Source organism: Balaenoptera borealis (genome assembly GCF_965194805.1).
Source record: "Balaenoptera borealis genome assembly, chromosome: 1".
In the NCBI taxonomy this organism is placed as follows: Eukaryota; Metazoa; Chordata; class Mammalia; order Artiodactyla; family Balaenopteridae; genus Balaenoptera; species Balaenoptera borealis.
Window position 1 is genome coordinate 92,582,353 of NC_138860.1, and position 17,882 is coordinate 92,600,234.

Here is a 17,882-nt window from a genome sequence, read left to right on the forward strand (position 1 = left end):
GGGAAAAGATGTGCAGAATTCAGCTACAATAGAAAAGCAAGCTGTTCATTCTGGCTGCAAACATTTATGGGGAGCCCAGTGTGTCCAGACTCCATTCAAGGCGCTGGGATCCCAAGAGGACAGCAGCTCTACCCTCATAGAGGGCTCGCTGTTATAGTGAATACCTCTAAATGGGGCTGAGAGCAGATCCATAATGGCAAGGGAGATCGGAGCGGCCTTCTCTGGAAAAATGGGTCGTAAGCTGAGACCCAAAGGATTTGACCGAGATGGGCAAGGGGTGGTGGTGGTGAAGGTCACTCTAGGCCCAAGGAGAACATCTGTGCAGAGAATCACACGCTGTGATTTTTCCTTCATGTCCCCTTTCACAGCAGCTCTTGGGCAAAAAGCCAAGGGAGTTGCACAGGGATGAGGAGTGCAGTTCTCAGGGGAGCACGGGTCCACCCAAGGGAGGATGTAAAGGCTAGGGCTGGCACTAAGTTGTGGAAGGGCTTGAATGCCAGGCTAAAAAGCCAGGTAGGCAGTGGGCATGAAAACTTTTTGATAAGGAGAATGGGGTCAGCAATACTTTTGGAAAATTAAAGCAGTGGTGGAGTGAAGATTAGATTTTCGGTTCTTGACTATTTCATTTCGAGTTTCCACCCTGGGAGCCCTTCAGAGGTGTGACTGCAAGGGAACTGATCCTAGGGTTCATGCTAGTTCCACTGAGCCTGACCCCATGTCACCCAGGGACCCTGAGCCAGACCGTGGCCAATAGGATGGCTCTTCCTACATCGGAATGACTTTATTTGGGGAACTCTTTGTTTTTCTTAGGTTTTGATGAAGAAGGAAGTCTGTATGTTCTTAAGGGTGATCGCACAATTGAGTTTGATGGCGAGTTTGCAGCTGATGTCTTGGTGGAGTTTCTCTTGGACGTAAGCAATTATGCACAGTGGCCCTGCGTGGCGCTGTTTGGGTTCAAATACAGGGGGAAGTAAAACCCCAAATTAAGAACAGAGAAGGTGGATAATCTGACCTGGTCTAAGAAAGACTTCTCAAGCTTCACGAAAAACTAAAGCGTGCCTGTATCACGGCAATATCTACGTCTACTGGGAAGCTGGCCCTTCAATCACCTCAGAAACTGTTTTATTAGTGACCAGAGGGTCACAAATTGGGACTGTGTAGTAGTAAGATGTTAATTCTCTTAGCAATTATACACAAACATCCCCAGAATCCCTTTGGCTTTGTTCCAGGGCTTCTGAAGAAAAGTGTAGGAGAGAGAGTTGGGTAGTCCCTGGAAGACGGGGTAGGGAGAGGAGTAACTGTCTGCTGAGTGACCCCTCAGGCAGGATAAAAAGAGGCAGGGCTAATGAGCCACCCAATATCACACTCCCTCTCAGCCGTGGAGGTCCAACACCCTGGGGTCCACGTGCTCAGGCAAACAGAGGAACAAACATTATAAAAATATTTTTCCATAGATAAACTCACACTTTCAGTAACAGCTGTGAAGTCAAGTTCTTTTGAACACAGGTGCCTGTGCAGATAAAGAACATCCATACTGGTGATTCCTTATCTACCAGCTAGAATACAGTGGCCTATTGCCTTTTCCCCACTGCCTCAGAAACCCAGAGACAGGGTGGGAAGTAAGTTGAAGGTTACTTCCTACAAAAAAGTGCGCATAGGCTCTGCTTGACCCTCTCGCTAACCCATACCTATAAGCCCTCAAAAAAGCTGAGGGAGGCAACAGGACGACTGTGGGCCCAATGGCCCTGCTCTGGCTCTATCAACCAGGAGGGGGCTTTTAGATGCAAGTACCTTAAAGAATAAGCAGCGTCATTGACCCACACAAATGGAAGACCAGGGCGAGGGCAGATTTTAGGCTTGATCAATCAGGGCCGTAGCTCCATTTTTCTCTGTAAATCACAGATAATGCTCTTTTCGGTGTGTTGGCTTTGTCCTCAAGCTGACTGTTCTCAAGTTGGTTATAAGATAGCCAGAAGCAGGAGCTGATATATCACATTTCCTCATTCATATCCACTGAGAGGGGGGAAAATCCGGCCTCCCATTGCTCTCTTAAAAGGAAAGTAGAACTTTCCCCAGGCCTTCAGGCTTATCTACCCTGGAGAGTCATTGGCCAGAATTGGGTCACATGCCATTCCTGAATCAATAACCGGCAAGAGAATGGAGTTGCCCCCAGACCGATCAGCCTACCCCTTGAGGTAAGGTCATTTCCTCTAAGGAAAGAACTGTGCTCACGGGGGAAGGTGGGATGGACGTTGAGGCACCAGGACCTAGTCCACAACTTCCCCCCCAAGCACGCTGTACATGTTCCTGATTTCCCCTCTGGGGAGGGAAAATTTCTCTTATTTGAACGTCTTTTGTGTCGTGTGTGTGGCATTCCAGCTCATTGAAGACCCAGTGGAGATCATCAACAGCAAACTGGAAGTCCAAGCCTTTGAGCGCATTGAGGACCATATCAAACTCATTGGCTTTTTCAAGAGTGAGGACTCAGAATGTAAGTTGTCTGTCAGCCCCAGCCTGTCACTCTAAAGGCTCTTTTCCCAACAAGGTGTGTTAGATTATCCAGAAAGAAGATGAGCCATTAGCACATCATGTGCTGGGTAGAATAGAGGGAGAATCTTCCTTGCACCCTATGGAATGGGACAAATGAGCAGAAATTATGCAAAACAGGCAGGGGAGCTGAAAGAACATTAAGGTTGGGCCTTGTTCGCTGACCTTGAAGGGGGCCGAGTATTTGAAAGAAGAGAGAAAAGCCCTTCCTCCACCTTTTCCACCTGCCCACCAACCCGTGGGATTCTCTCCCCAGATGGGGCAGAGAGTGGGCTGTCTCTCTGACATCGGCAGCTCCTGTGGTCAGCAGTTGGAGAGCTTCTCAGTTACTTGGACAGCATTAGAGGAAAATCTGGGTAGGGATGGGCTTGGGAGCTACAGCACAATGTGGAAGACTGCTGGCCAACCCCCCTGACCACCAAGGCTGCCTGCAACGGCACAGCCACGCCCTTTGGTACACTCCCTTTGCAAGCTTTGTGGCCAGCTTTGGGGTGGGCAGAGGAACATATCAGACACCACCACAGCCCACACAGGGGTGATCGGCGTAGCGAGTGGGAGTCAGGAAGAGAAGGAACCAGGAAGGCCAACTACTTGAGGATATTTTTTAAAACTGCTTTCATCACAAGGGTCCTATATGAGTTAAGGCTTTTTCTGGTGTCTGAGCCTTGGAGAGAGGGACAGTGTTAGAAGGAGCGGGCATAACTATGAAAGAGAATCTGGTAGCATTCGTACGTGTGGGAGGTGCAAATAAGGGCCGCTCGTAACTATTTCTGGAAACTCCAAAATATTTTGAAATTATTTGTAAAGCCGTTTCTGTACCCCATCGGCCAACTGGCATCCTTAGTCATCTCATCAACAATCCACCTATTTTCTCTCTCCCATGACCCAACTGTCTTCTCATTTGCTACATAAAAGCCTCTATTCACCCTCCTTAAGGGTGTGTTTGCGGGAAGGAGCCTAGCCAGGGAGTTTCAACCAAGTTCTTTAGGTGACTTTATTTCAATTTTCACATTCCTATATAGATGCTGACTCCTCCGGGGTGCTTCTCCTGACCCCTTCCACTTTCTCCCCTTCATTTCACTTCCTTCTATGTCCCTTAATCCTTTTCTGCCTTCCCTGACCCCCTCAATTGTGTCTATCCATTTCCATCCTTCTGTTTCTCTCTCTTCCTCCATTAAGCTCAGGATAGCATATAGGGAGGGAGACGAGGCCAAGATTGGGATAAGAAGTACATCTTCCAGGGAATTCCCTGGTGGTTCAGTGATTAGAAATCTGCGTTCTCACTGCCGAGGGCCAGGACTCGATCCCTGGTGGGGGAACTAAGATCCCACAGGCCGCGCGGTGTGGCAAAAAAACAAAACAAAACAAAACGCATCTTCCAGTTTCTACCTTCCCGCACCCTAAATGAATAACAATAATAGCTCCATTTAACTAACATATATCCTATGCCAGGGCCCATGCAAGGAGCTTTCTGTAGACGCCTTAGTTTCATTCTCACAACTAGCCTGTTAGGCAGTTACCATTATTATCAGCATTTTAATGATGAGGAAATGAAGGAACAGAAAGGTTGAGTGAACTCACCCAGTATCACACAGCTAGCAAATAAACGGTGGAGCCAAGATTTACACCCCAGACATCTGACTTTAATGCTCATACACTGAACCACTGGGCTGAACTTTCAAGACTTCACAGCTTTGTCGGGTCATGGCACACATGAAATGTGACCATGTTTGTAGGGCACATAGTGGTAAACTGGAAGAGATTTACTTGGGCTTAGCAAAAAGAAAAATTTACCTTCTTAATATAATAATATACAAAATAATAGGAAAGATGTCTAATATTACATTGGATAAAACTACCAAGTAAAATATTTTTAGATTTTGAATGAAAATCTTGTGCTTGTTTCTAAGAATATAGTTTTTGATATTAGGTTTTATGCTTGAAATAGCAACATACAGTTCCTGATCAAGGTTTTAAATGATCTCTTCGAATTCTGGATAGTCACCCTTGACCAGAGACTTTGCTGGCACATGTGGATGGTGGCAAATGACAGGACAACATTCACTGCTTTTTCTTTGATTGATGAACCATCTTTTCTTGCCATTGAACAGAATTTAGATAACCTATTCTCTAAATTGTCCTTCAGGAATGTGAGCATTCTTTCCATTTAACAGCTATTACTTTCCTTTTCAATGACAAATGTAGTGTTAATATTTCTTATGATCATTTGAATAGATTTCAAATCCAACTGAGCTCTTTCATATTATATATTTCAAAATAATAATGAAGCATTTCCTTAGGAATATGCAATTATCGCTCTACTGGTCTTACACATTTTTCTTAAGATTTAAATAATAAAATTACTAGTGAGCCATTTTAACCTCCTTTTTAAGGTTAAATTTTTGCTTTTAAATTGATAAACTTTGTCAGTACACTGTGTATTTCACATGGTCCTTGCAATTTTCAGTTAACTTCATTCAGGCTCTCAGCAAGGTCCGGCGTGTTTTGAAGCCAATAATTTATCCTTCGAAGAGTTTTTAATATAATTCAGTTTTTTCAATTCACCTCTTAGCTCATAAACTCTTAGTAAAATTCCCCTGGGACAGTTAGACTGCTTTAGTGTGAAACAGCAGAGACAGGTCTTCTGAACCCATTTCTTCACCTAGAGCTAAGAAGAGAAGGGGCTATCAAGATTTGGATGTTATCAGGGTCACTTTTTTAGTAACAATCTTATATGTGGAATTCAGACCAATAGGTAAAGTTTATATAACAAAGAATTTCTGTGAATAAATACTGCTTGAATCTCAAGATTTTCAGAATGAACTTGACAACACAGTCTTTACACCTTCTTGTCATTACAGCCTCACCATCAGTTCTGAAGCCAAAGGCCTACAGTCCTCTTTAATGAGTCAATTAATTATATTATGTCCAATTATTATTTTTGAAAGAAATATTTTTTAATTTACAAAGACAAACAATAATACATTATGAAAACTCCATCTAGAATTAGATTGGCTAATTGTTAATATTTACAGGCATTAGAAAAAAGAAAGAAGGAAGGTAGGAAGAAAGGATGGTAGGAAGGAAGGGATAAATTGAATAATTCAGAAAATTAAGAAAATCAGTTTTGTGCTCGTTAGGAATACCTAATACCAGATTTTGTTGATAATACTGATTACGATGATTACTAACCTAATAAACAGATAGCAATCATGCATTCCATTGGTGTTAGTAGAAAAATATGAACATTACAGTAAATTAAATCAAAAGAAAAAAACTAAATATTTTAGAGTCTCACAAACCTAAAAACTTCACTGATGATAAACAAGCTTGGACTAAAGTAACAATCACACCGAGAAGATCCAGTGGGGAAGACAGGGGAGCAGCCTCTCTCTCGCTGTGATGCTTGCTAGTTTTAGGCACAAAATAATTGTTATTGAAACAGAACATTTATAGAGGGAGCCATTGTTTTTATTAATTTTATTATTAATTTTTTATTTATTATTAATATTAATATAATATTAACTACCGTAAAATCTGAATGGCTGTAGAAAACATCTAGAAAGATTTATCACCAAAAAAATTTATGTCTGTCAAGCTCCTTGTAACGTACCCGTGGCCATCACACACTGGCTGAAAGCATCAGGATGTTCTACTAGGTATCCCCATCTCTCTGTCTATTTCTTCTTGCCTTTCAAAAGAGGCCAAGGTCAGTGAGTGGGGAAGCTAGGAGTGGATAAGGCACCCAGGGAAGCAGTTGTTGAGAGTCCTATATTTCTGCTGTAGTTTGAGGGTGATTGGTCAAGAAAGTTTAATGGCACAGAAGGCATTGGCTTTGCAAATGGTCCCAAGCTTTTCTATAGGGCAAGAACAATGGAGAGACAGTGGAGAAACTGGAAGGATTTAAAACATAAGTAGACTGGAATAGTCTTAGCAGAAAAGGATGCCTAAGAGATTTGGTACCAGATTAGAAAGGACCTGGAAGAACTGGGAGGCTACATCTTCCAGGGAGGTTGGGCGTGAAAGTCCATCTCCAGCTTGAGCATGTAGCTATGGATGCTAGCGTTGAGCAAGCGTGACAAGAACTTCCTAGGGGAACTCAGCTGATGGTTAAGAATGCCAAACTGGGGGAAATGTGGAGCTAAAGGGTCAATACCCAGTATGGAAAACCCGGAGGGATGGGCAAGAAAGGTGAGAAAATGCTAAGACACGTCTGCAATAAGCTGGAGGTTGAAGGCTGGATATTCAGGAGCCCATTCCAGAGGGGAAAGAGGAAGTATCGTATAATATCACTTATATGTGGAATCTAGAAAAATGATACAGATGAACTTATTTGCAAATCAGAAATAGAGACACAGACATAGAGAACAGATGTATGGATACCAGGAGGGAAGTGGGGTGGTGGGATGAATTGGGAGATTGAGACTGACATATATACACTACTATGTATAAAATAGACAACTGATGAGAACCTACTGTATGGCACAGGGCACTCTATTCAGTGTTCTGTAGTGACCTAAATGGGAAGGAAATCCAAAAAAGAGGGGATATATGTATATGTATAGCTGATTCACTTCGCTGTACAGCAGAAACTAACACAACATTGTAAAGCAACTATACTCCAATAAAAATTAATGAAAACAAAACAAAAACAAAAAACAAACTAACAAACAAACAAAAAACAGGAAGCGAGGGCAGGAAATATCTAGGGAATCACATGAGATCAAATAGGCAGAAGAATAGACTGGGTTTCCTGGAAGACAGCTGTTGTTTGGGCAAGGCTAAAGGCTCAACCACAGTTTGAAACACCAACTTGGCGAATTACCTTTCTCTACCCTTCTTCATCTTAAAAGGGATGTAGATTGGCTCCTCAAGTGAAGAAGAGAGATCTCTGGACACAGATCAGGGCCATTCTTTCTATGAGGATAGGGGTTCATGGAGGCGGGGAGAGGTTCACCTGGAACAGGGGGTCTGGGAAGAGGGGACAGAGGATTCTGATGGAGCCCACTGCTGCCTTAGAGAGACGTAAATAACTTAGGTACGGCTATAACCACTCCACTTTCTATACTCTCCCACTTTCTCTCTGTTCATTCTCCAAATCTCTCACCCACCTTCTTCCCCTCCACCTAATCCTCTATCCCAACTCTCAGGTTTTATGATATATTTTCTGACGACCCAACTACTTTTATGAGGAATGAGTTTGTGTAAACGTGTATCAGTTTGTACAGCTGTTCTTGTAAATTTTTCAACCCCTGTCTCGCCTGTGCTTATTATGCTTTCCTCTATTCTAGCAGCTATCACTTGCATTGTGGTTCTTTAAGGGCCCATAACCCTCCTTGGCTGTGAGCCTTTGAGATCAGTGTCCTTGTCTTACTCGTCTTGGTGTCCCCTGAGTCAGCATGATTCTTGAAATGTTTTTCATTGAATATTAGAAAATTCTGCCTGCTCCTGGGATTCTAGCTAAAGCTTATGCCTCTGATGACTAAGGGATATGAAATTCCATGAAATGGAAAGAAAGGGAATCTTGTTAAGAATGAATCATAGGATCATTGACTCTCAGGATTATAGACTTTATGCAGAACAACCACCAACACCACCACCATTACCATCACCCTCACATATCAGACAGGAATACAAATGTCTTTACCAAACAATAACTGTCTAGGTGTAGTGAGGCACAGCATGGCCACAGTCATGTGGTCTCATGCTTATCTTGACCAGTTTAGATTCAAGTTTGGGGCCAGAATCAAGCAAGGGCTTGGTTAATTTTTTTTTTTTTTTTTTTTTGTCTGCATCGGATCTTAGTTGCGGCGTGCAGGATCTTTGTTGTGGCACTTGGACTCTTCGTTGTGGTGCACGGGCTTCTCTCTAGCTGTGGCGTGTGGGTTTTCTCTTCTCTAGTTGTGGCACGCAGGCTCCAGGGCGCATGGGCTCTGTAGTTGCGGTGTGTGGGTTCCAGAGTGCGTGGGATCTGTAGTTTGGGGCATGAGGTCTCTAGCTGAGGTGTGCGAGCTCAGTAGTTGTGGCGAGTGAGCTTAGTTGCCCTGCGTCATGTGGGATCTTAGTCCCCTGACCAGGGATTGAACCCATGTCCCCTACATTGCGAGGCAGAGTCTTTACCACTGCACCACCAGGGATGTCCCTGGGCTTGGTTAATTTTAAGTCATCTCTCAGGAGATCAGAATGAAAAAAGAAAACAAAAAGAGGAAAAGAAAAACTAGGAGTTACCCAAAGAAGTACTCCTGTTAAGAAGTTTAAAATTCTTCTGTGATGTCATTTTTGATTGAGGTGCTTTGCATACTAGGTGGGTTTTCTTCTTACTCGGTGCTCACTTATACAGCAGTACTCTTTAGAGGGCACACGTAACTAGCAGTGAGTTTGAGTGAAAAAATTTCTTTTGGTTTTTCTCTCCCTCGTCCTCTCTTGGTTTCCTCTGTTTTCTCCTTTCTGCCACCCAATTTCCTAAAACACATAAAAGTGTGATAAAGAGTTCCTCTTTTGGGTGATAGAATGCCAGTCAGTCCAAATTCCTTGGGGTTTATTATCAAATAATTATCTATCTAAATAATGGCTACTAAATAACTATCCAATCAGAATTAATTGGTTTCCCACTTTCTCTACGTTATTTAAAAAGAGAAATTTCTGATGCAGTGTGTATCTTGAAAATGTCTCTCCCTTTTATCTTCTTCCTCTTAGATTACAAGGCTTTTGAAGAGGCAGCTGAACATTTCCAGCCGTACATCAAATTTTTTGCTACTTTCGACAAAGGGGTAAGTACCTATAAACCCCACTTTAACCACTTTTAAGATTGAACTTCCCACCACTTTTCTTTTGGCCACATTAACCATCCTCTATCCATTAACACTTTCTCCAGAAGTGTTAGAAATATGGCAGTGAATAAGAGATGAGTATGAAGATGATTAATTCAGAAGCTATATAAGGGTATTTCTGAAAGCATCCAATAAAGAGAGATGAACCACTCTTTATCACCTTTAACACTAAGAATGGGAAGTGTGTGAGCCCAGAGTGTGCCGGGACACTGGTCACTGCTTCCTTTTTGTTTAGGGCCATCCTCTGCCTTCCTGGGGTTGCATACTTCCCCCTCTACTGGGTTAGGATGTGGGATGGAGTGGGGAGGAGCACTGACCATGTGAAGCCCTGGTGCTTCAGAAAGTTACTTTCATCCTCAGGAGAAGCTATTGATGTACTTGTCTATAATTCAATGGATCTATATTTTCTGGATGTGGCAAGTTCTTTTTTAAGCCAAAGAACAGCAGAGATAGAGGGATCTTGAATCAATGGGTAATTTATTTGGAGTCTACTAAGGTTGGAGTACTCCACTCTGGCTCCAGTTACTACTAAAATGGCTACTTATTGAGTATTTTCTTTGTGTTGGGCACAATTTGATATATTGCATCTATACTATTTCTAATCCTTTAAACAACTCCAAAACAACTCTGAAAAGTAAAATACCCTGTTTCCCAGATGCGAAAAAGATTTAGAAAGGTTAAGTAGTATCCAAGGTCTCCAGCGAATTAGTAGTAGTGCTGAGATCACAGTTTAGGACAATCTTTACCTAAAACTCATGCCCTTTCTTCTGTACCACACCATTAAGTAGAAGACTCTGTATCTGCCCTTGAGATTCAGGGTGCACACCCACACACCCACATTCATACTCACATCTACACAACACACACAGAACACACATACACAACACCCATATAACCACACACAATACACACACTCACACAACATACAAGTGTAACACATACCTCCTCACACAATCACACTCACACCCACACATATATAACACTCCCAGTACACATACTTTCAAACTTACATCCACACCCTCCTACACATACATACCCCAACTAAAGCCCTAAATCACAACATTTACTAGAACAAATAAATCTAGGACAAACTAAGTCCTGATCAAATTCAAATGGTAAAAGTTGAAAGTAAAAAAGGTAAAAGTTACTCCTACTGAGGAGTAAGGCATTGATGAACAGTTCTCATGGGCCTTGATACTATGAGGAGTTCAAGTTTTCTGTGACAAACAAGAGGAAGCCTGTAGATGCTGGAGCAGGAAAGGAGTATGATGAAAAGAGATTGCGTTAAATATATAGACATAACCACTTCTATGGATCTGACCCCAGTCTACAAGCCTATAATCCAGAAGAGAGCTCTATAATCTAAGTAATGTAATCTAAACTTGAAGAAAGTTTACCCTAATCGTTTGGATTAGAGTTGGGAGAGAGCTTGAACAAGAACATCAAAGGGAATAATAACTATCATTTATTAAGTACTTTTTATGTGTCAAGCTTTGTGCTAAGAGCTTTACATAGGTTTTCTCATTTAATCCTCTCAACACCCCTGTATAAGAGGGATTAGGATTCTCAGTCTACAGAAGCTGAAACCAAGGCACCAAGAGATGAAGTGATTTGTGATTTGCTCAGGGTCACATAGTGAGTAGGTCAGCCTGACTTCAGAGTCAACTGCTCTGTACTACTGCACTCCAGAGAAAGAAACACTACAAGTCAAATGATTAGCTGCCGCCCGGCACATAGTAAGCATTCAATAAATGTTAGCCAGTACTATTGTTAAGAAGAGGCAGTCATCTAAGCCCAGGAGGATGGAGGTTGGGAGGGGATATTAGTAGAGAAGGGGAGGTCCAGAGAAGCCTAAAGTAAATTCATCTCTGGCATTTGGTTATGATGGGCCAGGAGTGAATAAGGTGGCTCCTGGGTAAGAACTCATCTGAGGAAAGAGAGAGTCAGGCAGGCAAGTCAGGCCAAGCAAGAAAGCCTCAGTTCTTAGAAGGGTGGTCCAATGCTGAGTTCAGGGTAGTGTCTGTTTTTAGATGTGCTTCCCAGCCCAACCATATGGCTTCATATCTGTGGCCCATGAAAAAGGTGAGGTCAGGCTATAATTAAAAACTCAGAAGGCTCTTCACTAAAAACTCTGTAAGACATTGAGTCATAAGTGGCCTTGTTCATACAGCCTTGTGGAATTTTATAACATTTATAAAGAGAAAGATGCACTCTCTACCTCTATACAGAACACAGAAGGAAGATCTGTTTCACTGAGCGGACCGGATCATGCCATTTGGGACTTGAGAACTTGCACTTATCAGTTGCGGAGTGGGGGAAATGGTTGGGTCCAGAAGGCATAGCTGCCCCCAGTCCAAGCCTCAGTGGTGTCCAGCAGGGTGTGCTAAAGCAGAAGAGGTGGGTAGAAGGACCTGGTTGTGAGACACATCCTAGGGAATCCCAGAGGGACCTGGGGAAGGGGAGGTGCTTTATAGACGTTTGAAGTCAGGAGAGGCAAGGGCCCAGGAAGCCCTAATACAGTCCCAAAGATGAAAAACTAACTGGCAGAGGTTGAGATGACTAGAGGACCTGGCCACTGTCGAGATGAAGGAGAGAAAGATGAGAGAAGACACACAAATAACTTAAGATGGCAAGTCTCTGCTTCAAGACAGCAAAGATTGTAAAGCTACTGAAAACATTAGGAAATCTAGGAAGAAGAATCTATACATAGGAACATAAGATGGGGTGATGAGCTCTAATCTCTACAAGCTGGGAAGACATTCAACTGGAAGGATCTTTCATTTATTGATTCATTCACTCACTTAGCAAGCATTTATTGAGTGTCTGTTATGTGCCAGGCGCTCTTCCAGATGCCAGGGACACAACATTGAGCAAAACAGATTCCTATCCTTGTAGAATTTAGAGTTTAGTATATGGGAGTGGTGGGGAAGGTCTGGGAAAGGAAAAGACGGGAAGACAGAAAGTAAGTAAACAAACCAATAAATATATTATATTAAATGTATTATATGAGTTGGAGAACTGTAAAGAGGATGAGCTATCAGGGCCGCTGATGTAGATTTGGGAGTTTAGTAGTTTCCAACCAATGTCCATATTGGTATGCCCCAAGGAGCTTTTAAAAGCAAGGATTCTTGAGTCCCATCTTGGAAATTTGGATTTTTCTAGCATTGCGACCAGGCCCAGAAATATGCATTTTTCTAAAAGCTCCCTGAGAGATTTTACCTGGCACACAGGTTTGGGACCAACACTGATCTATGGATCTTGATCCTACATCAAGCCACACAAGGGCCTAACCTCCCTGAAGCAAACGGAGCAAGAGTCAGAGGGCTAAGGATGGTGTCCACTCTATGGCACCTCACAGCCTGAAAAATGTCAGTTCTAATCATCTCATGCTATCTCCCACTGGCCTGTTCTTTTCTCGGAGTGAACAGTGAGAAGCAAAATCATTTTTTGAACCATATTGGGCCAAAAGAAGCTGTGATTCTCTAAACAAAGTTGATGGGCAAGACAGATGTTGAGAAGACCTACATTCATTGAGTTGGTTTCATCTGCAACAACCAAAATGGCTTGCTAACTTGTAGAAGAATATCTGTTATCAAAATTCATACACATGCAAGTGTCAAAAAAATTGTACTTTGTAACCTTCTTGTCTTTGGCATACTCCATTCCAACTATTTTTTTTTAAAGTACAAAAGAATTCATTATATGGACCTCTTGAGTTTTTAATAGCAAAATCCATTCTTACCATCCATGAAACAGGTCTCCTCCCAGAACAGAACCTTGGATATAGTAGACCCCACTAAATATTTATTGAAGGAATGAAAGAATCAATGTCTCAATCAATCAACTCTCCTTCAGTCTTTACCATCCAAGATACAATTAAAAGAATGGAAGAAAGGAATTCTCTGAGATTCAAAATGAGGAAATTCTATGGTAGTGAATGGGGATATAGTGAACAGGTCTCTGGAAAATTTTGCTCAGGGTTCCAAAGACTTAAACTTACGAACATCATAATCCAACTTTACATTCATGGTCTTAATACTACAGACCCTAACATACGCACACATATACACATGCACACTCACGTGCATAGGTGCGTCTCCACTGCTTACCTCAATGGAGGGTCTGATGAGCTCCTTTTCACCTTCAGGAAGCCTTCGTTCTAGCAGACTGTGCTAGGGATGAACTGATGAGAGCATGTTACAAGAGGAAGAAGGAAACCTCTCACTATGACATGTGCAGTGTCAAGGCAATACTTAAAGGGACATAAATTCCTTTCTGTACAGTGTCAAGGAGAAGGTAATTTTCAGATGAAAGGAAAGTTGGAATGGAGGCAAATTGTTAGTTGAGAACACTCTGCTTGACAAATTGAGTACTCAAATTGTGCCTCAGGTTCGTCATTTGTAAAATAAGTATAATAATAGTTCTTACCTCATACAGTCAAAGTGGGGATTCATAAAGTAATCAACTGAAAACACTTTACAGCAGTGCCTGGCACATAGTAAGCCCTCCATATGTTTGCTATTATTAGTTTTTGCTCATCTGCTCACTTCCTACTTCATATAAGCAGAGTTTCCTGGTTCCTAAAATATGTAGCAAGTGAACTCAGAAAACCAGAATCCAATGTCATTTTCAAGCCCATTCTATGATGGGCCCAGCTTTGTGAAGAACTGTGTGTAAACCCAAACAGTGGTTGTAGAGTTGCTCTTTCCTCCCTTCCTCCAACCACACTCCTCACCCCCACCCCACTGAAGAGGGAAAAAAAGTAAGAAAAAACCTCCACACCTTCTTGTCCTTTAAAACAGAATCAACATGACCATTAAATCTCTTTGACTGCGGCTCTTAACACAGCTTGTTTTCGTTAGCTCTGAGTAGGATGTTGGTATTTCTTTCCCTTAAGTCCTTAAGAAATGTCTTTTGGAATATAGTGACCTGGAATGAATAGCTATTGACGACAAAAGTCATAGGGATACCAGTGTGTGCTCAGAATGGACCTCCTTGTGTAATAGCTTATGTAACACCTAGTTCCTCCCCCTCCCCAATTAGTCACGGCTGCCCTGGGCCTCCGCACTGTTGGTTACCACCACAGGGTGTCAGCTCTTAGGCAATTCCTCTTTACTTTCAAGGGAACCACTGTTCATCCCTGTGCTTTCTTGGACCACAGCTTTGAACGAGAAAAGAATGGTATTTGGCTTTCTACAGAGCGTTGCACATTCCAGGCCTCTCAAATCATTTCACAAAAGGAGATGAGAGTTCAGCAGCTCTGTAGGTGAACACAGCAAGCATTCTGCCCTGACCAGACCGCGTGGCCACGTTAATGAAGAGCACAGATGGCTCCTAGGCTATGGGCTGGCTCCCCATGCTTTTTATTTGGTAAAGGGTGAGCAACTCATCCCAGCTTGCTGGGTACTATCCCAGTGTTAGCACTGAAAGTCTGAATCCTGGGAAACCTCTCCACTCTGGACAAACCAGGATAGTGGGTCACCTTCTGACAGGTAACTAACCAGGCAGTTCCCAGAGCCTGAGAAACCATAAAACAAGCCCAGGACTGAGAAACAACCCTTGGGCCAATGCTTCAACCAAAATAGCAATTAGGGTTTATGAGCTGATCGAGGACAGATTACTGGGTTGGCCTCTGATTCTGAGTACCTGTATGCTTTAAATGGTTTCTGTCAATTGCCTGTTTTATCAAAACTGATTCAATGAAATCCATACATCCCAGGACACTGAACATGATCTGTTGACATTTGCTTCCTCCTCCAGCCCCTGGCAAATACAATAGAGTGATGATGATGGTGGAATTAAATTTCCCACCTTTCATTCTGACTGCTCTCTGGCCCTAATTGGATCTTATTTGCCAGAGAAGTTTTTTTCTATCTGTCCTTTGATCACAAAAGGAGATCGGTCCAGCCAGGTGGACCGATGAGTTAGGTGATGAGTTCCTATCATTTCAATGTTTAAGTTAAAACCATGCATACACTTTCATGTCTTTTGCAGAGAACACACACACTTGTAGCTGGACAACCCATTGCTACTCTAGACTAGTATTCAAGGAAACTATTGTCTTACTTCTAACTGTTACAGGTTGCAAAGAAATTGTCCTTGAAGATGAATGAGGTTGACTTCTACGAGCCATTTATGGACGAGCCCATTGCCATCCCTGACAAACCCTACACAGAAGAGGAGCTTGTGGAGTTTGTGAAGGAGCACCAAAGGTGTCCCAGATGGCATGCAGGGGTGGGGGCAGGGGGGATCCAGGGCCTGGGAGATGAAGAAAAGCCTCTCAGTCCTACCATTTCAGACCCCCAAGGGCAACAACCTGGAGTTAGTAACCCAGCAGAACTGAACTCAGTAGTGTGGCTTTGTTGGTCATTGATCAGTGGCAGGGATGTCACTATATTTTCTGAATATGGGTCTACACTTGCAAACAAGGTTAGATCACCTCCCTGCAGTGAGGAAATCACCTCATACAGTAGGATATAAGTAAATTCTACAATAATAATGATAGTGATTTAGTGACAGCCTCCTAAAGTACTATGCTAGGTGCTTTTGGAAACTATTTTACCTACTCTTCAACATTATGGGGTAATTATTATCATCCTAATTTTACAGATCAAGGAATTGGGCTCAGGGTAGTTGAGTAACTTAGTCAAGGATGAACATTTTATGCATAGAACTTCTGGGAGAGGAATAGTTGATACCACCAGCTCTAGCATGGATCAGCAAGCTTTTTCTACAAAGGGCCAGATAATGAATATTTCAGGCTCTATGGGCCAGATGGCCTCTGCTGCAAACACTCAATTCCGCCGTTATAGTGTACAAGCAATCACAGGCCATATGTAAACAAATGGGTGTGGCTGTGTCCCAAAAGATGTTTATTTATAAAAACAGGAGCCATTGGTTGGATTTGACCCACCAGCTGTAGTTTGCTGACCCCAGCTCTTAAGGGAGGGACAATACTGGAACATGGAATATGGTGGTGGTTCACCCTCTCACCCACCCACCCTCCCCTCCACATGCTCACATAGGTTCATTGAACCTGGAGCATCATGATTCCATCACCCAGTCAGCTTGGTCCCTACAGGGATGCAGCACTTGGGGGAACAAGTATCAACATGTCTAACAGTATCTGTCAACATTCAAAAAGAAATGAAACCATGAGCAAAAGATAGATTCAACCTGCTCCTCCGAACATCCCTAAAGGGATTTTGATGGATGACCCTGGTGATAAAACAACTGTAGTTCTGGGCTCTTTTCTCTCCTGCGTCTCCTCATTCTGGGCCTGCTCTGGGTTCTCAGGAGTGGCAGCTGTATGTGAGGAGGGAAATGGCTTCTTGGCCTGGGAGTGAGCTGACTCCGTGCCCTCTGACACATTATTTGTAATAGACTTTATAATCCTTGGATCAAATGGGCCCATGAAAAGGCTGAGAGCTTTAGGCCCAGCTCTGTGTGTGACACAACAGGGTCAATCTGCTCTGTCTCCTTAGGGGAGAAAACAGGTATGTAGACACTCTTGAAAATGGACCAACATCTCATTCTACATTTCACTGTACTGAGGCTTTGGTGTCAGCAGAGGTAATCCCTACTCAAGAAAGCTCATCTTTTTTTTTTTTTTTTTTTTCAGACCCACTCTACGTCGCTTGCGCCCAGAAGATATGTTTGAAACATGGGTAAGAAAGTAGCAAACTCTTTCTGCTTTGTAGAGATGGGTACATTCCCCAGGAGGAATACCCCTTTGAGTTCCAAAACTCAAACCAAGTCTTATTTGCCTGGAGTGGATGGCTGGATGGTGGAGAATTTGAAATGTGGACAATATCACACTGAGTTACAACCCAGTTCTTCTGGGCTGGCCAGTAGGCAAAATTACTCTATCTCTGAGTTCATTTCCTAGAGTTTCTACTGGCTTTCATTCACTGGCCACCAGAGACCCAAGGTCACATGGTAGAAGGAGCTCAGACCATGAGTTACGTACAGACTTGAGCTCAAGCCCACAATCTGCCACCTAGTAGCTTTGCATCCTAGATCAAGTCACGTGGTCTTTCTGAGCTTTAATTTCTGTATCTAAAATCAGGCTTTTTGTAAGGATGAAAGGTGTGAAGAACCCAGACATAGCGGGTACTCCATTAATGCATGGTAGCTGTTTTTGTAAATATCAACTCAAGGCACCAGAAAACGCTGAGTCAGACTGTCCCCTAGGTCTGTGTCACAGACAAGATGTAAGGTGGGTCAAATAGCATTAGAAAGAGGGCCTTGGAGATACACTCCCCCCCCACCAGCTTTATACAAAATTCTGTAAACAGTAACAACCAAAGTCTATGGAGCATTTTTCAAAGCATTTCATGCATCCTTTTACTTGGATCTCTCAACAGTTCTAGAAAGTGACATAGAACAAGCATTATTTTAGCTTCCTGGGGAAACTGACAATCATACAGATTAAATTAATTACTCACGGATACATAACTAATAAGCATTAGATATCGGGACTTAAATTTAGACCACCTGGAGCCA

At 42.7% G+C, this 17,882-nt stretch overlaps 1 protein-coding gene across 1 annotated transcript in view; it reads left to right on the forward strand.

Annotated features, from left to right (window-relative positions):
- CASQ2 (calsequestrin 2) overlaps positions 1-17,882 on the forward strand; it is a 63,720-nt gene that overhangs the window by 24,604 nt on the left and 21,234 nt on the right. Inside the window, exons 3-7 of the mRNA XM_082369440.1 lie at positions 811-911; positions 2,380-2,491; positions 9,244-9,317; positions 15,459-15,589; positions 16,999-17,044. Of these exons, the coding sequence (XP_082225566.1) occupies positions 811-911; positions 2,380-2,491; positions 9,244-9,317; positions 15,459-15,589; positions 16,999-17,044 (464 nt within the window). The remainder of the gene's footprint in view (positions 1-810; positions 912-2,379; positions 2,492-9,243; positions 9,318-15,458; positions 15,590-16,998; positions 17,045-17,882) is intronic.